This window comes from Homalodisca vitripennis, chromosome 2, assembly GCF_021130785.1.
Source record: "Homalodisca vitripennis isolate AUS2020 chromosome 2, UT_GWSS_2.1, whole genome shotgun sequence".
NCBI lineage: Eukaryota > Metazoa > Arthropoda > Insecta > Hemiptera > Cicadellidae > Homalodisca > Homalodisca vitripennis.
This window is the reverse complement of record NC_060208.1, coordinates 117489321-117515059: the sequence shown is the minus strand read 5'-3', so window position 1 is coordinate 117515059 and position 25739 is coordinate 117489321. Positions and strand designations below refer to the sequence as shown.

General features: G+C 36.0%; 1 protein-coding gene across 3 annotated transcripts in view; it reads right to left on the bottom strand.

The window, feature by feature from the left end:
• Positions 1-5749: 5749 nt before the first annotated feature.
• LOC124354627 overlaps positions 5750-25739 on the bottom strand; it is a 41210-nt gene continuing 21220 nt past the window's right edge. Inside the window, exons 5-9 of one of the 3 annotated variants that reach the window (XM_046805236.1) lie at positions 25376-25508; positions 20238-20370; positions 14948-15142; positions 12953-13114; positions 5750-6664 (exon numbers count right to left, since the gene is read on the bottom strand). In XM_046805236.1, coding sequence (XP_046661192.1) covers positions 6594-6664; positions 12953-13114; positions 14948-15142; positions 20238-20370; positions 25376-25508 — 694 coding nt within the window. In that variant the 3' untranslated portion in view covers positions 5750-6593. Of the gene's footprint in view, positions 6665-12952; positions 13115-14943; positions 15143-20224; positions 20371-25375; positions 25509-25739 lie in introns of those variants that run through there. The other 2 variants (XR_006921702.1, XM_046805237.1) reach the window with 2 other exon arrangements.

Genomic DNA, 25739 nt, shown 5'->3' with positions numbered 1-25739 from the left:
CGAGTGCCTCCGGCCATCAGCGCGGGCTTCGACAGCACCTTCGGTGCTGCCCCGCGCTGATGTCGACGAAAGAAAAACATCCCTCGAGATAGTACCTATCAGTAAAATATCAAATTCTAGAGGGGCTAATCAGAAATATAAATTGAATTGTAATGGAAAGGCAATGATGTACCGTGCAAATCACGTGATGCCGCGCGGCCTGCCGTAATCAGGATTCTCGAGAAAGATAAGATAACAGCGACAACAATACCGATCACAATACCTGGAAATGCTTGTAAGTTTGTAATTTTGTAATTGAAGAGTTGTTTTTTCGTTCTATCATGTTTGTTTCTATAAATTTCTATTTTTGTGTTCTTCATACTGGTGTGGTCGGTATAATCCCAAAGTACCTTTATTTGTACTGTCTGAAGTGTAAAAAGGAAACTTAGAGCCACAAAAATTACAAGAGATAACTAAATTGCATGCCAGACCCTTCCTAAGAGAAACATTTTCTTCCACGTAAAGTGTTTCTGAATTTTTACAATTTTTGCAGACACAACATTGCATTATAGCAGAAGACAAAAGGTTTATAGTACTTACTATAACATTACTATCACCCTCACTATCATCTAAAACAGTCTCTGCAAGTTTCCGTTTAGATACTGAAATAGGATTGCTAACTAGGTCTACTTCACTGTCTAATTTAGAGCAATTAGCATCTGCAGAAACTCTGTCACTGTCACTAGTACTAGGCCTAGGATTATCACTTGTGTGTGCTACACAATCTAAGCCTACAACACGGTTTGATTTTGAAAACTGGTTGCCACGGAAACTTCGTTTTCTCCACAGTTTCTTACTTTTGGTCATCTTGAATGAGCTATAACTTACTAACTTTCAAAAATAACCAAAACAAACAAACAATGTAAATGAATCACCAAAACAAAGTTTATTTGGTCTGCTAATAACAGCTGTCAATAACAACTACAGAAAAAAGTCACAGACCTACAAAATATAAATGCTGTTACAACAGAATTGTGTACTATATAACCAGTGAATCAACTTTGGTTTGCAAGGACCAAAGATCCAATAAAATTGTCTTGTAGTGAGTTATGTTATGCACGATTTTGGATTCAAAATAAATACATACATACACAATTAGCATACCAAATTGTTCAGAAAACTCCAAATAATAATATGCAATTAAAAAAGATTATATTTTTTTATTTTTGACGTCCATCTCCCCTTAAATACAAATGTATTAGCTATAACTATTTCTACAAATATATTCAGTAAAGGAAGGAAAAGTAAATGCATCAGTATATCCACTATTAATTTTAATATTTTTCTTTACATGTTATTTTGACTTGCGTCATGTGAAAAACAAACACAACGCAATCATTAAGTTTAACATTGTTAGAGAACTGAGTTAAAATTATGAGAACTTGACCCGTGTTTTGATTTGAAGGGTTTAAAATACTACAATAATATTACAATTTATTTTAATTTACAAATAATTGTACAATACTATTGTTACAATATTAATACCCTTCTCGAATGTGATAAAAATTCTTTATTTCTAAACAAATCTCGATACAAAGTGAAACAATTCTTTATTATGAACAATAAATATTATTGTGACAGTAAACAGAATAAAATCAAACAAAAATAACACAAATAGTACTAAAATATTTTACAGGCAACAACAAATCATAAGTTTTTTTTATTTAAATAGCAAATAGAGTTTCTTCATAAATGCATATTCCCAGCAACATTTTATAGTTAAAGTCTGGGATATCATGTAGGTATGTTAAATAAAACTCATTACAATTATGTACAAATATGTAATGTCATGAAATTTACATAATAAATTAACAACACCTGCAAGCAGCTTTGAAATACAATTTATTTTCATAAAAATATTATGTATGCAATATATTCTATTATCACACAAGTTAACACTTCCTTACTCAGTAACATTTTAAATAATTATGTAGTTACTAGTTAATTTTAAATAATTATGTAGTTACTAGTTAATTTTAAACAATTATGCAGGTACTAATTATTATAACTCAGTATTGACAACTTGTGGTAACAAAAACTAACACTAAACGAAGATGAATTCAACTCATAATCAAAAAGTAATACAATTTATACATAACAACTTGAACTAAAACATTTACTCTTATTCTACAAAACTGCATGCATGCAGACAACTTAAATTTTTATTGATAACACAAGATTTCTTTCTATTACCTAACTGTAGGAATTGTCTTTGGGAAGTTAAGGCTTTTAATTTAAATAACTTCAAACGATATCTGGATTTATAGTTTATTAATGATGTTTATTCAACCATTATGTATCTGAACCAGATAATAAAGCAAAAAACCAATACAATGGAGTATCAAAAGGCCTAACAGAATATAAACCAATTAAGTTATATTTGATTATACAGTAATCAACATGGCTATACCAAAATATGGTACCTACATGCTGTTAAAACGTCTGTGACTTTGCTGCCCTTTGGCCTTTTGACACCAAAATCAATGTCTTCCCTTGGACTTCGAGGAACCTATTTACTTTACTTTTATTACTGAAGCTCAAGTCTATAGGACCTTGCTATCAAGAGTTACCGCAGGGATGGTCAGAAAGACAAACAATAACATGATTTTAAGGACCTGTAGTAATAGCAAATATATGTATATGTAAAGATATCCTGGTTTCTAAAGGCTGTGTAATTAACCATTATATTTGATTAATCATGTTGACAAGTGCACAAAGAATAGCCAAAAAATTGTACACAGTTTTCAATGGTTGTGCCTCAGACATCCATCATATTTTGTGACATGCACACCTGTTTTTGAAGGTTTTGTAGGCTCTCATAATATTTTTAGGTTATTTAGTGACTTGTCATTCAGTCCAGCTACTGTGCAAAGTGGTCTTAATGTGTCTCACATACTAAATGGTAAACAATAAGAGATGACATGGTAAAACCAGCGATTGGTATTCCCAGGACTTCCTAAAATGGGCTTCCGTCAGACAAAACCAAACCTATTTCATGGTTGTTGATTCTTTTAATACTTGTTTTATGATTTGATGTTGTAAGTTCGCAATAACTAATGAGTGAATGTTTTATCTGCATTACAATAACTTTAAATGTAATTTAAACTGTGGGGATTTTATTAAAAAATTCAAACTTTAATTGGCCACCAAATTTGATAGAGTAAAATAGAGGCCTCTAGTTTGCGCCATTATTCTTCTTTTTATAATACCTTTAAAATGAGGTGTCACTTGCTAGCAGTTCCTATTTGGAAATTTTGACATAACCCCAAAATACCCCTTTGACTAGTAATCCCACAACAAATTCGGGAGCGCCTTACATGCCAGCCCGCAGTAATCCTGATAGCCATGTGGGGAGCACTATGGCGCTATTATTATTATTTCACAATAATTTTTCGTGATGAATAATGTCTCACTTGAATATGAATTGTGATCTAGCGGAGTAAATAAGAAACGTTTCAAGTAGTTTTTGTAGTTTCCACTAGATTGCAGTTGTTCTTTTATTTATTTCTTTCAGACCCAGTCGACGGTATTCAGGCCATATGATGGTATTCAATCAGTTCTCCAAGTAATCAGCTGATTATATTTCTGTTTGCAATGAAAACAGGTTGTAACCTCACTTTAACTGGTTACTGGTTGCCTTGATTGTAAACGTTGTGTTTACCGTGGGTAAATAAACATGGCTATTTGTGTAAATACTAATTATGTAAAATTGCGTGAGAAAGACTTAGACAAATTTTTTGCTAAGACGCTTCCCTGAGACTTACTGCTTGGCATTTTCCCGCCACCATCCCTGCTACAGATAAGAAGGACAAACTGAAGAGAGCGAGAGCATGCGTGCAGATAGGCCAGCATCGATGAGCAGTGGTGCCGGGACACAATGTGCCAGGATTGCAACGTTCCGCTTTGTGTATCCGACTGTTTTCCCACCTTTCATACCATCAAAGATTTCTGAGGAGATCTGTGTAATGTTATGAAGTTGTACCTATCATGTACCTTAGTATGTTTATGAGAAAATACTGAATATTTATCTTATTCTTATATTTTGTAAATATAACTTTTGTCATAATTAAATTAATCAAGTTCATAATAAAAAACCTTTAATTGTTTTTCATAACTCATCTACTGCAGTAAACCCAAATCACCTAAAAAAACTAAATTTAAAAATCTCATTTACTAAGAAAAAATCCCATCAGTCAAAGGGTTAAAGTGGGGGTCAAAAATTCCTCAGTTTGTCATATAAACAAGCCCTAAAGTAAATCACTCCATCTCTATTCATAAAAAAGTTAATAGGGGCGGGGGGAAGGGAGGATTTTTAAGACATCCGGTATAAACATTTTATTGTAATGAAAACTGACTAGAGAAGAGAAAAACTTCTCAAGACAAACAAAATATAGCTTGCAAAAAGGCAAGTATTTGATAATGATGATAAAATACCAGAATAAATGCAAGTTTACGACACTAATGTAATCTGTATCTGTGTACTTATTGCATAAGTGGATTTTTTATAAATAACAAACTGGTAACAAGATGGTAAAAAATTAACTACACACAAATATTACTATGTTATATTTCTCACAACTACTACAGCACGTTTTTGGCGTTTTAACTCTTAAAATGTTGGTATTCATTGGGAAAAATTGATTATTATGATTATTTGAACAGTTTTACTTTAAAATTGTTATTAAATTACTAAAATTGTTTCTTTTATTAGTCTGCGAATATAAACTCAGAAAAATGTAAAATTAAATAAGTTAAAATAATCATTTGATGCTATAAATATTGATTACAAACTGCAATTATATCAATAAAAACTGTTGTTAATAGTAAAAAAAAAAACATGTAGTTAAATTTCCTCCTTTATAACCACATAGTCACAGAGATATCCGTTTGTATCACTAGAAGATATTGCAGAGATTACTATTACTAAATTAATGCGTTCATATTAGGAAAAAATGTTATCGAATAAGGACACATCATTGGCCAAAATGGCAACATTAAATTTGTATACTATTACCAAGCTAACAATTTATTAATATTCTGCATACTAATGTTATGCACAGATGTTTTGGAATAGAAAAACCTGCTATTGCATCTTGGGGCCATTTCATCAATTTCATATTATTATTCCAATTAAAATGGGATTACATAAATCCAAGTTATGTATATAGAGTAGATTTTGTTACGGATGTACTCAAATGCTGTGATCCAAAGAGTAATGTGCAATAAAGGACTCATTTAAACTTGGAATGTACAATCATCTGAATGTACATCCAATGTAGAATCATCTGAATGTACATCCATTCAGATAAAAAATCTCTGGATCCAATCCAGTTCTGTGCACCTCTTTAACTGACTGTGTTACATAAGCTGATATAACTAATTACAATGTGTAAATGCAAAAAACGAATTTTTACATGGTTAAATATATGGAGGTTTTAAAATTGTTTGTTAGAAATCTTAAGTTAACCATATAACTCAATGTCAGAATTAGATGATTTTATTATGCTTATGGCATTTCAATTTGGTAACAAGTATACACCAAGATTATACATTATGAGAGGGTACTGTAGGCATGATTATAAAGAAATGCACTATTTATTCTCTATTCAAACACTTTGAATATTATGTTGAGATTGTTATTTCTTTAGTTCTACATGAAAAGTACAATAAATAAAGATAACCAAGGTAAATAATTCATAACTGTTACTTAAGTAAATAAAAAAGTCTTATATGAGAACCAATAAACAATACAAATCTACTATCACAGCAGTAGTTATATACAATAAAACTCTAAAAGGACTAACTAATCCCCTAGTATACATTCTTCTGAATTGTAATACCTAAAACCTATATTATCTACATTACTACTTTCTCTCACCTCATCCTCACAACTAACGGATATGTCCGAAGCATGTAAAGGATACACCATGGGGGGCCGAGAACGACTTACAGATTCAAAACCAGGCAACGGTACTTTGCTGTCAGACAATGTTTCCTCACGTACATTATCATGTATATCTGATGTTAACTCATCCATAATTTGAATACTTTCTGATATTATACTTCTATTCAATAACGAACAGTTTATAGGTCCCTCACATAGTATTTCTCTCTGAAGACTCGCTCTGACAGGCATGGACAGATCTAGGGCAGACTCGTTTTGTCCGAACGAACCAAGTCCAGATAGTTCGCTGACATCCTCTGTATTGTTGTTGAGCAAGACTGTTTCTTCGATATTGGGCAAGTCTGTTATCTCAACGTTCCATTGCCCTTCTTCTGGAGCCTCTATGGGGTCTCCAAACAACATGTCAGCGTCCGGACCATTTGGTACGTACTCCTCTTCCGAGTCCGACTGGCGTTGCAGTTTCTGCCTCAGAGTTTCATTGATTTCCTCGTATTCTTCAAGTTTAGTTGTCAATTTGGGCTTACGGCCTGATTGTGTCTCTTTCACCATCATAAGGAATTTAAGACTCTCATCTTCTTGTGATGAAATAGAATGGATGTCATCTTCCAGATCAGAATCATAAAATTCTGACTTCCGCTTTTTTTTATTTTTACATTTTTTTAATGCTGACACTAATGTTAGGATTGATTCCCTGGTCAGCTTCATTGATCTCTCTGAAAGCTAAAACATAGAAAATAATTATTGTAACATATGAAGAATATGTCTCTGAACATACAAACTAAACTGAACTGACACATCTCAAAAAAATATATAGACACACAGAAAAGGGTTTATACAATTTAGAAAAGGGTGTCACAAACTTCCAAGGATCAACTTCCACCAACAGAACTAAAAATCTATATTGAAAGTTACACAATATTCTTGATATATGAAATTACCATTCATTTCTAAAAAAAAGAAATCGAAAAATTGCATCCTGCCTAAGTAGTGTATTGAATCTCAATATGGAATGGTTCACATGAGTGAGCGCAAGCTGGCCGATTGCAGCCGACAGCATCTTGCAGGTGCGACAATCGCAAACAACCGACTATACTACTACAGGATCGCAGTCGACAGTGGTGATGTGGTAGATAGGAGGAATGGAAGGATCCAAAGGAGTTGCCAGCCTATCGCCGGTAGTGGCGGACGCTCCACTCTTTTTGAAATATAAGTGTTGGTGTGTTCAACGTAGAATTGTTCGTAGAAGAAATTATAAACAATCCAACCATCTTGTACATCACAATTTATAATGTTTTGTAGCAATATATATTCGTCTTATATTATTTTTATATAAGCATAAAATGCTACATATCAAAACTGACTATGCAACACTATAATGTAGAAAATTACTAAATAAAAAATTGACATGTTTTTGAAAACTGAAAATAATCCTGCAGTCAATTACAATCGTAATCCCATTACTAAAAATGTATAAGGGTAAATGTTAAAAAAACAAATATTTATAAAAAAAGTGGGACTTATAGTTGAAGATTGATTATTTGTGTAGACTACATTATTTTCTTTCTTAAGTCCCAATTAAGTATTTTAATATCGATAACATTTATTATATTAAAAGTTTTAGTAGATACTATTAACCCTTTGAGTGCCGCAGCGTTTTGCTATATGGTATGCATAAAATGCCGAGCGAAAATGCCTGATTCTGTAAGGGTCTGGTTAAAAATGCTCCGGCACTTTAAAGGGTTAAAATCAGATTATGAATTGGATAGAATTTAAGAGAAATTAATTTACTCTTTTTAGCCAATTAAAAAAAGTAGTTAAATTTTTTATTATTTTACTTATTTACATGTTAAGCTAGAGTAAAGTAAAAAGTTTATATTTCAATTATATTTTCTCACAGAAAACAAAATAACATTTTAACATGTGAAATTGGTACAGACATTTCGGTGTAATTTTGACATGCTTCCCTTAGTAAAATAACCAAAACATTATTAAATGCACTTTTCTTGTCTTACAAAACCACTGGCATTGGTGAGAAAATATAATTTTAAAGTACTATAAATTGTAAAATAAATAATGATAATAATTTGCCAAGTAAACAATTATTCATAAATATGGGTATATTTTTCTAAGGTACAATAATCTATATGATTATTAGTGACATTAAAACAAGTTAGTCAACAGATATCATACATTTTGTATGATATATATATATATATATAAAAAAAACAATAAAATATTTACATAATAGAGTACAAAAAGTAGGCTAATTTTAGGAGTTATTGAGCATCTATGAACTCCTCTCCAACCGAATCCATATTTTGAGAAAGATTGGTATGGCACGCTCTCAAGGTTTGGCAATTGACTGCGACAATTGATAGCCAGTGTGAACCGTTCAATGCTCCCCAAACAATACATCGCCAGGAATGCGACACAGCGCTGTCTGCGATGTAATAGTGGTAGCAGTTGTTGCAATCATCACTTCTGTAAGCAGCTGTCGGCCAGCTCGCTCTCGTTCTAGTAAACCGCTCCATTTAATTTAAGAACTTAATTCTCGCTCATATATGAACCGGTCTAACATGTTAAGACATAGTCACAGTGATGACACATGTTGATTCATTTAATCGCAAGTTTTAGAGATTTTCTCGGTATGTACATTAAATTCAAGGCTCATTTAAGGTTTTTTTCATGGTGAACGAAATTCACGGTTGGATGAGGACCCTGTCACTTTACTCGCTCTTTGATAGAGAGGTTATTCCTTATCTGCATCGCCCGACACATCAGAAATGGATAACCTGGATATCAGAAATTTTACTGTAATTACAAGAATCACAAAAACAAAATATTTTAACCCCTTGTGCGCCGCCGCTCCCGCGCGCCGTCGTTCGCTAGACCGCCAGACGTTTAGCACCGCTACGGATCCAATACCGCCACGGCAAAATCACCCGTTTTTGCATGGTCACATATTAAATTACATAACTTTCGTAAATTTTGAGCTAGCCTTTTAGTTTTGGTTTTGTTTTTGAGGGGAAGAGATGTACTTTCAGTTGATGTAATAAATTACAGTTTTATTATTTTTATTTTACATTTGTTTAGTAGTATGTATGCCTGTCGAAATTAAAAAAAATCAAAAAAAAATCTTAAGTTTGAGGTCCAAAAACACACTGAATAAGTAACTTGGGCTCAAATAACGTTTTTTAACCTAAAAGTACGTATTGTTTTGAGCATATACTAAAAGTTACAAATATATTCCACAGAAATTGCATAAAATAATGTAATTTAAGTAAAATTCAAAAAATTTCAAAAATTCCGCAGTAGGATGAAGATACACTTGTTACTATAGAAACAAGTAAATATCAATATTTTATAGTTGAAATGAAGCAGAGCAATACAATTCAAAGTTGATATAAATACAGGGTGTAACTGAAATACACCGACAAACTTTCAGGAGGTTGTTTCCTGAGGTCAAAACGAACCAAAAATTTCCTATAAATGTATGTCCTAAAATGCATCGTTTTCCGTCTGTCCGTCTGTTTGTGTTTATTTACATTAAATTTTTTTTCTAAACAACCATTAAAGGTACAAAGTTAAACTTTTCTACATATGCTAATCTAGTAAAGATGGTCAATTTTAAAAAAAAATTGAATATTTTTACTCAACAAAATTCAAAATGGGCGGCTAGTTAAAATCTTTGATAATGAATTTCTCTCAAAAACTACTTCCTGTATAAAAAAATTTACTAGAATATAAAAAAATATATAAATTTATTTATAAAACGAATGGTACCTCATTTTTGAAATCGCTCAAGAAATAAAAAAGATATGGCATTTTTCTTAACCTAGTAACATATCACATTTACAAGTTTTTTTTTTCTTGTTTCAAAAGTTAATGTAAGTATTTAGGCAGTATAAAAATAAAACGATATTTTGGGTTAAAAAACTTTAAAACATGATAATTAGTATTAAATTTTAAAAACGACATTGTAACAAAGCAAACTAACATGACTCACCTTTCATGGTTTATAAACAGCTGAATATGTTTTTCATGTTGAGACACAGCTGATTAGAACAACAATGAATTCAGATAATTAAGTCATTTCCTTGTTTATTTTTGACAAGATATGATCTGTTACTTTCACTTGTAGAAACATTATTAGTCGATAGTGCTCTTATTCTATTGAATATGGCAGGTTACCCATTTAGCCATCAAGCTGACATGATATTTATGTATGGAAAAGCTAACGGTAATAGTCGCCTAGCATCCCGCCTGTATTACGAATCATTTCCAAATCGACAACAACCTACTCATTCAACATTTGCTGCTGTTTTCAACCGACTACATGAGATTGGCACTTTGTTTACCTTCTACTGCAGACCGAGGTGTACAGAGGACAGCGTAGAACTCCTGATTTGGAAGAAACATCTTACAGCGAGTAGAGGAAGATCCAGGCGTAAGTACTAGGCAGTTAGGAGCAATACTCAACGTAGACCACATGACAGTATGGCGAGTTCTACATGAGCAGATGTTATATCCGTACCAATAATAGCGTGTACAATCCCTTGGTCCAGCTGACTTTCCATTACGTTTACAGTTTTGCCAATGGTTTTATCAGCAAGCTAACAACCCTGGTTTTACATCATTAGTTGTGTATACAGATGAAGAAGCTTGTTTTAATCGAGATGGAATAACCAACTACCACAATATGCATTAATGGGGCTGATGAAAACCCACAAGCCATTCATGAAGGGAGACATCAACAGCAGTTTAAAATAAATGTTTGGGCAGGCATCATTGGAGACTGTTTATTAGGTCCTTTTGTATTACCTGACATACTAAATGGTGAAAACTACAGACATTTCTTACAACACGAATTGCCTGAAATTTTAGATGATGTTCCCATGGGTGTGAGAGAGCACTGTTGGTTTCATGCATGATGGAGCTCCCGCGCATTTCAGACTAGATGTCAAGCAATTTCTGGACCAAACTTATGGGGAAAGATGGATAGGCAGAGGGGGACCTGTATCATGGCCGCCTCGGTCGCCAGATCTATATCCAATCGATTTCTTCCTTTGGGGGCCATTTGAAAACTCTAGTTTATGAAAGACCAGTTAATACCAGGGATGACCTTTTACAGCGTATCGCTGCAGCGCCTGTAACACTGCAAGGAATACACCAGGAATACTTGAAAGAACTCGGCAATCAATGACCAGACGTGTTAATGCATGCATCGCATCAAATGGAAGGCATATTGAACATTTGTTGTAAAGTGATCCCTAATATTTGAAATAAATGTTGCTCTGTTAAGTTATTCCGTATTTCTTAATAATGACAGCTTAAAACTCTTTTGTTTAATGTGAGATATTTTTGGTGAAATGTTCTAAACAATTGTAGGCTACTGTAGTTTTTTGAAACAAGAAAAAAACTTGTAAATGTAATATGTTACTAGGTTGAGAAAAATGCCATAACTTTTTTTATTTCTTGAGCGATTTCAAAAAATGAGGTACCGTTCGTTTTATAAATAAATTTATATTTTTTTATATTCTAGTAAATGTTTTATACAGGAAGTAGTTTTTGAGAAATTCACCATCAAAGATTTTAACTAGCCGCCATTTTAAATTTTGTTGAGTAAAGATTTTCAATTTTTTTTTAAAATTGACAATCTTTACTAGATTAGCATATGTAGAAAAGTTTAAACTTTGTACCTTTAATGGTTGTTTAGAAAAAAAAATTAATGTAAATAAACACAAACAGACGGACAGACGGAAGACGATTGCATTTTAGGACATACATTTATAGGAACTTTTTGGTTCGTTTTGACCTCAGGAACAACCTCCTGAAGTTTGTCGGTGTTATTTCAGTTACACCCTGTATATTTAAAATATATTATGTTTAAACTATAAGGACAAAGGCGTAAAGTTCACAGAGCCACTATAGTGGCCCGCGGCGCTCAAGGTACCGCATACGGCGAGCCACTATGGTGGCTCACGGCGGTCAAAGGGTTAATGCAGAATTATACAGTATTTTATATTCTTATTATCTTATCACGGTTAAGGTTTTAATATGGTGAATTTAAATGTTCTTGTGTGTATACGACAAAGACCTTGTAGATAATGAAGATAGTATATGAGTACATTGCATTGAATTGAATCAAATCTGAAATCTTATATCTATATTAAAATTTGTATTGCAACTTTAGCAATATTTCATAAAGCTTTTAACACAATAAATGTAGATTCTACAACTGAATATTAATAACCAGGTCTGGTTGTTTTAAATATCCTTATCTCTATTACAAACTGGTTGAAATAAACCTATTCAAAATAAATATTTGTCTTCAAAACAATAGTATGTGTAGTTGTATACATAAATAAAGTTAAAGGTTAAAGTTAGTAATTAAGTAAACAAGCAATCACATCTGTTTTGAACAATTGATCTCCTACTAGATGTTTATACATATGACCAGAGGAGCATGAACATTTATATTGGTTGAAATCTATTCTGAACTAGTCGGTTATTTAGCTTAAAGTAATCTCACAAAGCATGAGGCTTCAATCTAAGGAGACGATTCCATATAAAACTTACATTTTTTTTTAATCCTGAGGAGTGCTTAACCCTAAAGGAGTCACAATTTATGTATAGTTTCTTAGCCTTTGTTCATTGAATACAGAATCAAACAAAACATAGATTTTCCTTCACTAATAGTTCTAAAATGGTTTTCTAATAAATGTTTCAAAATATTTTTATCTTTAAACACTGGCTTGTAGCCTACATGAAAATCATTGAATTGTGATGCATTGCTGAATAATCAAAAATATAGTCACACACAACCATGTTGGACTTACTGCATACACAGCCGCAACCATGAACTAGGAACCTATCATAAAAAAATCATAAATATACCTAAAAGACAAGAACAATACTTATAACTTCTTTAGTTAACCCAATCCTCATGGGACTTATTTTTTTAATTCTGTACAAAGACAAAAAAAGTTGGTAAAAAAATTCTCTTACCTTGTCCTTTTATAACATTTTTATTATTTTTATTGTTGTTCTTGTTTTGTTTGTTTTTAGATTTTTCTTTTTCTTCCTTCTTTAATGCTCGTTCTCTCTTTGCAGCTTCTGCCGCCATCTTCTTTGCAATCTTCTTTTTTTCTATTTGATCATTTTCTTCTCCTAAAACAAAATACTTGTTTTAAATAAAATATCACTTTTATGATCCTTGCATAAAATCATCATTGGTCATTGACTAAGAAAGTGCCCTATGCTGCAAATAATGCATTTATGACATATTTTGTTTTGTATAAATTTTCGTTTATTGTAGTGTAATAAATAGATCAAATTACTTCTTTTTTCAAAAGCAAAATATTTATACAATGACAAATAGTGAGTAAAAGACTGTTACTTTTTAATGAAAAATTCTAGTAACATTTTGGTTAATTAACTATTGGACATCAAATGAATTTGACTCAGGCTGCCTATGAGTAGCGACCCTTGTACAGACCCGGCTGGCCAGTAGATTTTGCATAAATCTTACGTTCTGGGCATTGTTCCAGTTAATTTTTCAAGCCCACTTAATTGATTGGTTTGAAGTTGTGTTTTTTAGAAAATTAAATACCAATATTTTAAACCAATCAAACATACTTTTAGACCAACTAAATATTTTGATAAGGTTAATTGACTATCTAGTACATAAATAAAAAAAACTAAAAAAAAAACAAACAGCATTAACGAATGGGAGAGCAGGTGTCCTGCGCATGCAGCACCTAATGTAGTGGTATTAGCATTAATTGACTACTTTAGTATGCCAGGACAGATGCCATCCCAGCTGACTCTAAAGGTTTAGTAAATAACAATGATAATGACTGTTGAAAATTGGAAATAAAAACCTCAATACAGCACAAAGTTCTTTGTAAATTTTATAAAAGATCATGAGACAAACCAAATCATGATAAGCCTTCTACATGTCCCTTTATCAATGTCTGAACATTTTCTTTTTTAGAAGATTAGGTGGTTTAGTAAATGTAGTAATTGAGTTACTGACAAATAAAACACTAGAAACAAATTTACACATAAATCACAATATACACTGACAAATTAATGGTAGTACTAAATTACAAACAGGTGAGATAGTAGACAGTTAACAATTATTTAGTTATTTTACTAATTTTAAGTCATTAGTTATTTTTGCAAATGGTTATTTGTTAAATTTATTTGTTTCTTATACACATCACAAATTTATTACTGTTGCTTGTTTAATATTTAACTATCTATTATTGTCTTTGCCTGTTTTTTACCCTTTTGTTGATTGTTTGTTAACTAACTTATATTTTTTACTTATTCATTGTTTTGTTGATTATTTATTTTTAAACAGTTTATTATTTAATTATATAAGTAAATATTATTTGTGTTATTAATTGTTCATACTCTTTTTTAACTTATTTAATTGTACTACTGGTGTAATTCTGTTGGAAGATTAAATAAATAAACAATACAAGGTAGGTTAGTTTTCTCCCAGGTAGTCACCAAAAATCGCCATTGCGGGAAGCCTGGTGTTAACGTCCAATCACCAACTATCTGCATGCAGGTACAGTAAGTTCTGGCAGATATTTAAAGAGGTTTCTCTCGCTCTGTTTGAAATTAAAAAATCATTGAGCAGAATGAGAGAGAGAAAGGTTGTTCACTTCTTTGTCCACACTTCTATCACATTATGAAGCAGGTGTAGAATTTAACTCTTAACCAATATGCCATTATTTGGGACTTGTTTATTGCCTCCTAACATCAAAGTTGCCATCAGACATTATGCCACCTCCTTATTTCTTTATTTGACTTTATCACATTGTCAGTTTCCCTTTTATTTTTGAATATAATATTATTTTTCAAAATAATTTGAGTTTTATTCATTTATAAAGGTTACAGAACTTGGAGAACGTTATAAAAACATTTCATAAATAGCCTCCTATTATATTTCAACTTACTGGATAGAAAAGTTTGACAAACTATACTCACTCAACTCCTCTTCTAAATTTGTAAAATCAAAATCAGCTGGAGCGGTCATTGCCTTGTCCACCAAGTTGAGGTTTATCCTTTCTTCACGTTTGAATTTGAGCTTCAACTCGTGTCTGGAGCGCTTGGGGAAGAGTTTGGTCATGATGGCAAAATCTGATCCCACTGTGTGCAGAGCTTTGTAGAATTGCACGGTTTCTACAACACAATATACAAAACTTAAGCTTTAACTCATGTCTGAAGTGCTTGGGGAAGAGTTCGATCATGACGGTGAAGTCTGATCTCATTATGTGCTGAGCTTTGTAGAATGCAGGATCTCTACAGCTCATGCTCAGAACACTTGGACTTCAACTTATGTTTGGAGTGATAAGAGGCAATGAATTGCTACTTATAATCAAGATCACTCATTTTGAATAAATTCACATTGAAGTATACAAAATTTAAAACAAAACATTTTAAAAACTAATTCTGTCCCTTCTCCGCGTGTTGAGTATGCACAAAAATTCTAAAAATGCATGGTGAAAAGACATGCCAAAGTCATACTTTATAGCAAAAAAGATGTGTCTAAAATAAAACATAACATTTGTAATGATGTTCTGAAATGATTTTCTGTATTCCTGATTAAGGATTTACTTTTATTCTGAGGTGAGTAAGTATTATCTTTCTTAGCATTGTCTTTATAGTGATTTGTTGAAAAGTTACAGTATGGTATTAATAATAAATTTGCCTTGGGCTACTCGTCTTATTAAACCCTGAAATATCTTGTTAGGATTTTATCTGAGATATCTCTACATTTAGTACATATTTGACATAGAAATGAAAAGTCAGTTTGCATTTCAGTGCTTCCAAAGATTGCAGTTCATTCACAGCATTGTCTAGATTTAGTTTTTTTATTGCAATGATTTGACTATTTACCAAAATTTTCTAAAATAGTGTTTTACATTCCTTGATATAAATGTATTTTCTTATCCATCTGTCTGGGTTTCATATATACATGTACAATACAGAGGTTCTGCCCATCACTCTGCTGGATGGGGCAGCACCAACACTAACCCTAGAGGTGAGGCACTTTTACAATTTCTTCTAAGTAGGGACCTATTTATATGTAATAAAGGTAACCGCCCTACGTTCGCAACACGAATTAGACAAGAAGTTATTGACATAACAATCTGCACACAAGGAATACTTGGAATGGTTGATAAGTGGCACGTAAAGCGAAGAGGCCTCATTATCGGATCACAGGTATATCCTCTTTAACTTGCAAGATGAGGCTGCAGAGGTCCTCTATCGTAATCCCAGGAGGACTGACTGGTTGGGATATAAGTCTGACCTTCAGTCACAGTTGGGATCGGTAGGCGGAAGGTGCGATGCTTCACAGACATAGATCAAGATAGCTTCTGACCTGAAGAATGCTAAAATCAATAGCTTCCATGACAATTGCCCATTGCGACGGGGGAAGAGTCGAACCAATAGTAAGTGGTGGACTGCAGACCTCGCTCGCAAAAGGGCTAATGTCAGGAAGCTGTACAATCAATGCAAAAGGAGCCGTATCTGGGAGTCCTATCATAGAGCTCTAACAGAATACAGCCTAGCAATTAAAAAAGCAAAACAAAAGTTCCTGGAGGCAGTTTACACAGAAGGTAAATGAGTTAAGCGCGGCAGCTAGACTGCAACGCTTGCTAGCCCTCAAGTCCACAACCGGGTCACTTGGGATCTTTAAGGTCCCAGGGAGGTCAACACACTTCCGGGTCTAGTGGATAGCCTCAAACTTCTCCTTGAGACTCACTTCCCTGATTGTATCTTTGAGAATGACGACACTGGAACGTCTGGTAATCACGAGGCAGGCTCATGGCCAAGAGCTTGTCGTGGTAGCTGGGCCATTGCCAGAAGGATTGTCACTCTCTCTAAAAGCCAAATGGGCAATTTCTAAATTTTGCCCCTTTCAAATCTGCAGGAGGGGATGGAATCTTTCCGGCCCTGCTTCAACAAGGGCCGGAGAATCTCCTTACCCTTCTATGTGAACTATTCAGGGCGAGCCTAGCCTATGGGTACATACCACAAGTCTGGCGTCTCAACAGGGTGGTCTTCATCCCTAAAAAAGGGAGAGCGGACTACTCTGTCCCTAAATCTTTTTTCGTCCCATCAGTTTATCTTCGTTTCTACTGAAAACATTAGAAAGACTGGTGGAGAGGCACCTGAGAAAGGGAGTTCTCTCAGACACTCCCCTTCATCGCAACCAACATGCATACCAGCAAGGCAAATCCTGGTGAATCAGCACTGCACCAATTAGTCAGTAGGATTGAGGATAGCCTGTCCGCCAAGGAATTGGGCATTGTGCACCTTCATAGACATTGAAGGAGCTTTCGACAATGCCCAAATTCACTGCAATGGTAAGTGGAGCACAGCGACGTGGCCTCGAGCCAGCTCTGTGCCGGTGGCTTAGGGCCATGCTGTGCTCCAGACGGATCAGGGCCGATCTCAATGAAGTATCGCTTGTGATCGCACCCACAAGGGGAATGTCCTCAAGGAGGCATCCTGTCACCTCTATTGTGGAATCTAGTAGTAGAATGGTCTACTTGAGGGACCTTACTAACAACGGAATCTATGTCCAAGGATATGCAGACGACATAGTCCTTATGGGTACAGGGAAAATACACAAATGTTGTTGTTGATATCATGAATACCAACCTTCAACATGTACACAACTGGTGTCAGGGAGAGGGACTGAAAGTAAATCCCTCTAAGACAGTAGTTGTACCATTCACTAGAAAAAAGAACCTAGAGTCTCTTTCTAGGCTGAAACTCGCATCCACTCAGCTGGAGTGGTCAAAGACAGTCAAATATTTAGGACTGACTCTAGACCATAAGCTTACGTGGAATGATCATCTTAATAATATCCTGCACAAAGCAAAGTGGGCGCGTCATGACGTCCAGGAGACTTGCAAGGAATCTCATGGGGCGTAAAACCCCATATAGCACTATGGCTTTACAAAAAGCAGTTGTAAGGCCTCAAATCACTTATGGTTCATTAGTCTGGTGGACAAAGGTGAATCAGGTAACTGCCAAAGCCAAGCTTGAAAGCTTACAAAGGCTTGGCACAATCTTTGTAACCGGAGCATTCAGGAGCAGTCCCTCAGCGACCCTCGAGGTGGCTTTAGGAACTTCTACCTCTTGATGTTCATATAAAAGCTGAAGCGCGTAAGTCAGCTTATCGGCTGATGGTTGCTGGCTTGTGGAGGAAATGGCGCGTCTAACGCGAGCCATGGCGCCATCACTGAAGCTGTAAACCCAAGCGCTATTCTCGAAATGGTCTCCGACACAATGAGAACGGAGTTCGTATTCAATAAGCCATTCTCTGTTGACTTCTACTCCAGAGATGAGTGGGAAAATCGCAAGATAACATCCCAACAATAAGAAAGAGCTTTGTCTGGTACACGGATGGCTCGCTTATTAAGGGTAGAACTGGATATGGAGTGTTTAGTCAATCCCCTAGAACTGCCCTTAGCGGCAGTTTGGGTCGGAACTGCTCCATATTTCAAGCCGAAATCTATGGTATCCTAGCCTGTGCCAACCTAGGCCTCACCAGCAGGTACCAGGAAATGAACATCTGTATAATGTCAGACAGTCAGGCAGCTCTTAAAGCTCTTGACTCCAACAGCATTTCATCCAAGCTTGTGTGGGAGTGCTTTAAACACTCTCTGCAAGCTTGGATCACGCAACTGTGTGCGTCTTGGTTGGGTACCGGGCCACACAGGCATAGGTGGCAACGAATGCGCCGACAGGCTTGCCAAAAAAGCGGAGCAAGCATGCCATACACCGGTCCAGAACCGAGTTTGGTATAAGCAAGTCAGCCGCTTATCAAAGTATAAACAAATGGTCCAGGAAGACACACCGCTTGCGGTGGCAGAGTCACCAAGGACAAGCACTCGGCAAAAGACTGCTTGCCGATTCTAGCTCCGGATTCACCAGATGGCTGATGGGGCTGGGGAGGGATCGGGTTAAGCAAGTGATTGCCTTGATCACTGGACACGGCCACTTTCAGGAAACACCTAAACACTCTAGGTTTACGAAATGAGGACTCGGAGTGTAGACTCTGCAATAAGTCTGAAGAGACTGCAAAAAACACATAATACTGGACTGTGAGAGACTGGGAGCAAGGAGAAGGGCTCTTTTCGGTGATAAACAACCAGGCGAACGAACCAGATGCTAGTATCGGGGAAAAGCTTCTTAGCCTAATTAAGGGCACGAAGATAGGCTTACCCCTCTAACATCAAAGGGGCACACAATAAGCTCAGGTTGACGTGTGAGGATCTAGGAATCCACCCCAATATCCCAAAGAAAAAAAAAAAAAAAAAAATACAGAGGTTCTACTTTTGAAACAAATTTTCCTGTATTGTTCTTTAATTCTTCTCAATTCATTTCTCTGCATTGGCCAGTGTCAAGTCTAATTCAAGTGGTTATTTCTTCAAAGACTCATTTTTATCCATTAGTACTATTTGTGCAGCAATTGTTGATATTTCATCATTATTGTCTGAGCTTTCTAACAGTTTGCTCTTACTTACCTTGTTCTATATCATGCAGAAATTTCCAATATGTTACAGCTGTTGTTGAATCGGCAAGCTGCAGTACTGCCTTGTTAAAATTGTTACATCAACAGCAACTGACCTCAGCGGGAGAGCACTTACTCTTAGCAGGAACAATTGTTACATCTACAGTAACTGATCTCAGCGGGAGAGCACTTACTCTTAGCAGGAACAATTGCTACATCTACAGCAACTGACCTCAGTGGGAGATCGCTTACTCTTAGCAGGAACAATTAATTGACATTGTTACATCTACAGTAACTGACCTCAGCGGGAGAGCACTTACTCTTAGCAGGAACAATTGCTACATCTACAGCAACTGACCTCAGTGAGAGCTTGCTTACTCTTAGCAGGAACAATTATTACATCTACAGCAACTGACCTCAGTGAGAGATCGCTTACTCTTAGCAGGAACAATTGTTACATCTACAGCAACTGACCTCAGTGGGAGAGCACTTACTCTTAGCATCAACAATTGTTACATCTACAGCAACTGACCTCAGTGGAAGATCACTTACTCTTAGCACGAACAATTGTTACATCTACAGCAACTGATCTCAGTGGGAGAGCACTTACTCTTGGCAGGAACCTTTCTATTTTAGCTCCAAATACTTTACATTTATTGAATTGGTTCCACAAGGTATTTAGTCGGGTTTGAGGTATAGTAATCAATAAATTTGCTAAAAATCTTTTATACATTGTATAGTGACCTCGAGCTGTCCATTCATGTCTTTTAGCTTTGCGCTTGCTGTAGGTGTTGTAACGGGTGGCTCCAGTCTCCTGGACAACCTGTGAGTTTTCCAGCTCAGCTCTACTCTTCTCCATGCCTGTTGTCTCAATAACCTGCAAAAAATTATAACCATACTACAGAATAACAAAATACCTCAAGAATACAATAATATTGTGCTTATTCTGAAAAAAGTTCTCTTACAACTGTGTGTTGCCAATCATAGTGCATGAATATTGAAGCCTTTACATATATATTTCTTTAAAAAAATATTCTTCAAATACTTTACACATATTACAGAGATTAATTACTTATATTATGGTATAAAAATGTTAAAGAGATCACACAGATATGCTTGACCGTAAGATTAAAATGAACAATTAGAAAAAGTTGCTCTGAACATCACGACCCCTAGTAGTCCTACCAAACTGGGTGTTGTTTAGCTGATGCTGTGTGATATATGGGGTTAACACATTCACAAGCATGCTCGTCATGCGAACGTGGTGCGCCGGGCGGTGGACGGGCGAGCTCGGCATATGGCAGCTGCTTTCATATTGCCTCAGTGTGAGCTGAGCAGTTACCTGGGAAGGCTGTAACACTCATAGCGAGGTGTGCCTGTTTCGGTGAGTCAGTTGGTGCGGTTCGTCGCCGGTTAGCAATTTTTGTTTGTTGTGTATGCTTTGCGATATTGTGTGAGTGGATTATAGTGTCTGTCTGTGTAAGTGTATGTACTCATAATGGAAGAAGACGATAATGTTATTGACAATAATTTTTCATCTGATGAAGACAATCCCCCACCCCCAGTGGGCCAGCACGGCCAGCGACATGGCTGGTTTACGTGACTTGCCGTTCCCTGGTTAACCTGGCTTGCTCGTTCCTATTCCAGTTGACAATAAACCAACTGACTGGTTCAATCTCCTTTTTGACACTGTGTTTTTAGAGAATATCATTAGACAAACCAACCTGTATGCCCTGGTACTATTTTGTGGCGGCCCACCACTACTCCCATGTCTCGAATAACCAAATGGAAGGACTTAGTGATGGCCGAACTAAGAACAATCTTAGGCCTTCTACTGTTGACTAGCAACGTCAAGACTGAATCGCTTGAACGACTATTGGAAAACTTATCGGTTGTTGAACTTTCCTATGTTCAAGGAGTACATGTCTCGAGATCGATTTCTTGGCATTTATTTTGAGATGTCTGTATTATTCAAGAGTTGATACCCCTGATGACCCCGAACCTGCTAACGACTGGTCTTTTAAAATTCAAAATATTGTTTCATTATTTCAACAATAAGATGCAACAGATCTATTATCCCGACCGTGAACTGACAATCGACGAAGAGATGGTACTGTGGCATGGCAGACTGGTCTTCCGCCAGTACGTAAAGGGCAAGCGCCATAAATATGGAATCAAAATTTATTCCCTGAATGAACCCGAGGGACTCATGCTGCACTTCCATGTTTACACTGGGAGCCATGACTTATGTAGTGGCAAAGGTCATACCATCAAAGTCGTCATGAAGCTGATGAGTGACTTCCTGGGGAAAGGCCATTCCCTGTTCATGGATAATAGTTTTGTCTTATCATCCCAACTTCTACGTCACTCAACCTACACTACCAGCACCCTACGCAGTTTTTTCCTACCCAGTAGGGATCACTTCTGGCTGGTTTATACCTACCAGTTGAACCCACCACTGGGCACAGCAAAAACCGATGTGCCACTTCAATCTGGGCCACCTTATGGATGTCCAGTAGCGGCACATCACTAACTGCAAATGTTGAGATTCTGGGGTTCATGGGCAATTCGATAGGTCTAATCTACTGTGGAAGATGACTGTTGGTTGGTGGGGTTTGTTCCCCTTACCTCGAGCAGAGGTTCTTGTTAACCTCAACAAGGGTGTGCCACCCCCTGCCTACTTTGACTGTAGAGGCTCGTTCAGAGCTGGCCTCCCCTTCTTCTTCCAGGATGACTTTGAGATGTAGTGCCCTAATTCTTCCTCATGGATCTCGATAGGAGGCGGCCCCTACTCCATAACCTTACCCATCCTGAATATCCTATCACTCCGGAAGCAGCGCAAAGGTTCTTACAGGACTAAGTGCAATTTTTAAGCTTCTTGTCCTAAGAGAACAAAAAAAAAAATCCCGAGGGACTCATACTGCGCTTCCATGTTTACACTGGGAGCCATGACTTTTGTAGTGGCAAAGGTCATACCGTCAAAGTCGTCATGAAGCTGATGAGTGACTTCCTGGGGAAAGGCCATTCCCTGTTCATGGATAATAGTTTTGTCTTATCATCCAAACTTCTACGTCACTCAACCTACACTACCAGTACCCTACGCATCGACAGACTCCATACACCTCCAGCAGTAAAAGGCAAAGGCATTGGGCAAAGGTGAAACAATAGCGAACTATGCCCAAAGTGTCATGATTGGAAAATGGAGGGATAAGCGGATGGTGACCTACATCTCCACATAATATGACGAACGAGATGGTCCAAACCACCAACAGGAGAAACCAAAAATGAACGCTGCCAAAACCAATCATGTACTACAACTTTCACATGAAGGGGACTGACCGCTTGGACCAAATGGTATCTTATTACCCCTGTGAGCACAAGACCCTGCGATGGCACAAGAAATTTTTTTTGCACTTTCGCCAGGTTGTTGTAGTAAATTCTTTTTACCTGTACAACATGTACAACTCAGATAGACTGTGCCTGTATGACTTCCGAGTTCGTGTTCTTGAAGACCTGCTCCCTCCAAAGGAAGCCCCACTGCTTATCACACCGACGTGCAACAGCATGCATCGTCTCTCCAAACTAACGAAGCGCAAGGGAAACGGCAAGTCAGTTACCCGGAGGTGCCGTGTTTGCTACCAAGAAGTCAAACGTAAGGAAACAGTGTACTATTGTGCAGTGTGCCCTGACGAACCAGGTCTGTGTAAACTAAGTTGCTTTGATAAGTATCACGAGGACAAATAAGTAGTTTTTAGTCTTTGGCAGTGGGTGGGGATGTATATAGTTTTTTTTCTAAATTTTACTCGGGGAGGGGGGAGTGTTAACTGTTTTTGATGTTATATATTTTTGAAACTAATATGTAATATATAAGAGTAATTGATGTACTATCTACGTGTAATTGATGTACTATCTACGTGTCATTCATGTATTACGTGTAATTCACGAGTGTGTGTGCCGAAACCTAGTACGCTGCGAGCACATACACCACGGGGACCGGCACCCGGTGCGGAAGACGAGCAGACTCGGCACGGACATGATGTCACCCGTTCCAGCCAACGAAGCTTCCGGGATACCTTGGACAACCCTTTCGGCTATCCTGACTCCATTTTGGGTAAGTAAAAAAACAAAAACATTCCCGCATTTTCTGTCGCCAGTAATTTTGTTATCCGCAGTAAATGTGTTAAACTGGAAATGAACTTATACCTAAAAAATTTTTAAACCAACTAAATTTTCATTTGCTATTTTAATTGTTGCCTATATATATTTCAGAATAAGGATTTGGCCCAACCCAAGACAATTTTAAATTTAGTTAGATACTAAATTAAAAATTCTTGTCATATCCTCCCGTGTGTTGCAGACCCATGTGTTATTACTTGCCAAGGTAAAAAACTCTGTATGAGTTTAAAATATTATGCTAACAATGCTAATGAAGGGTGCAGCACAAGGAGAAAATCTAAATAAATTTAGGTAACATTGAAAGTGTTATCTATTAATCACAAGTTTTGTAAAATTCCACCAATTTGTGACAATCAGAATAAACAAAAAATGTTTTTTAGACACCAGTCCATTGTTTTCCAAGGCAAGTTGAATTGAATTGATCTTGTGCTTATGCCGCCATCATTCAGCATCAAAGACTAATTCAATAAACAGTGTATTAAACTGCTAACCTGATTAGGCCTATCTAATCTTCAACTGATATATTTGCATCTTTGTTAGAACTGCAATCAATGTATCTATAAGTTTAAAAGATTATTCCTGCTGTGTCAGTTTGAGTTTTGTGTATTGTCCACAATACAATTTTTTTATTATATTATAGAAAAATTGTTACAAAGCTAATCATGAGCGCACACAGTACAGGGTAAGAGGAGTTGGGTAGGAAATTAGACCGGGATTGAGGAGTGTAGATGACCTTGTCTGGAGAATCCAGGATGTTTTCCTTCTTATGGATGACCTTGTTTCTATTACGTAGTTTAATTTTTTGGGGGGCATTATTTTAAGTGATGGCTAGATGTTATCTGGTTCTTTAAGATTAGAAGAGAAAAGTGGTTAATTGTTTCTTGTGTATTTATCAAGTTAACAACATATAGGTAATAGTATTGTGTGTTGATTAGTCAATGGAATATTCCAAACACTGTATTAAATGTAAGTGTTAGATATTTAATAGTTCCTCAATAAAAATTGGAAACTAGAGTAAGGTTGGGATAGTAGGGGTAATATTTAAAATTATTTGGGGATCAGTTTGTTATCCATAACATGTTGGTATGAACACTGTCAGGATGTTACGGGTCGACTCAGCTGATCATTAACTGTTACTTGCTCATGAGTGGTGGGATGAACCAGATTCTTATAATTCTTCAGATCCAGACGTAAGTATAAAAATCCCACTATGGAACATACTGACCCAGATGTACAAACAGAAATTAAAATTTTCACCTACTATTGTAAGCCTATTTCTCGGAGTGTAGGTTAGAAGTTTGAGGCAGATACAAGTGAGAAAGAATTTATTGTAAAAACAGAACAAAGGAGAACATAAGGTCTCTAAATCACAAGGTTCCAAGAGCAGAGAGGTCTGTGTCCACTTTGCATTTGAGCGATCTAAAAGAAAGATGACTAAAATTATTGTGTCATCTCAGATTATATTACATTTCCAGAAGTCACTAAAGAGAGGAGACCAAACCCTATACATCAATATTTATACGTTTTTTTATATGTTTATATTTTTATGTTATTTACACTGAGATTCTTGAGAGCTGGGTGATCAAAATCCTTGATTTTGATATGACTTGAGCTACGGATGAATCAAGAATCAGTATTACTTCCTCCCAGTATACAAAATTCATCATGCGATAAATAACTAACTCTAAGAGTGTGAAATGACTCACCAAACTCTTGGGGTCCAGGATGATTTGACCATCAGGACCGACTTTCAGCTGAGGTACTGGTATTGCAGATGGTGCTGAGGGGGCTTCTACATCATCTACTTGTTGCTCTGCCAGTGTCTCATCCAGAGCTTCCCTGTAACAGCCTATTCTTAAAACTGCAATATTACAAAAGCACAAACCTAATTTATACACAAATTTTTTTATCCAAAAATGTTAATTCGGGGTTGGTTGAGGTTATATGGATGACGCTGATGATCGAAAGGTGAGCGCGATGCTCACCCGCTGTAAATGTTTTACTTTTAATATTAGTTTCTTATATTTTGTTTGTTACTTGCTTCTATGTATTTTTTTTTTAATCAGGTTG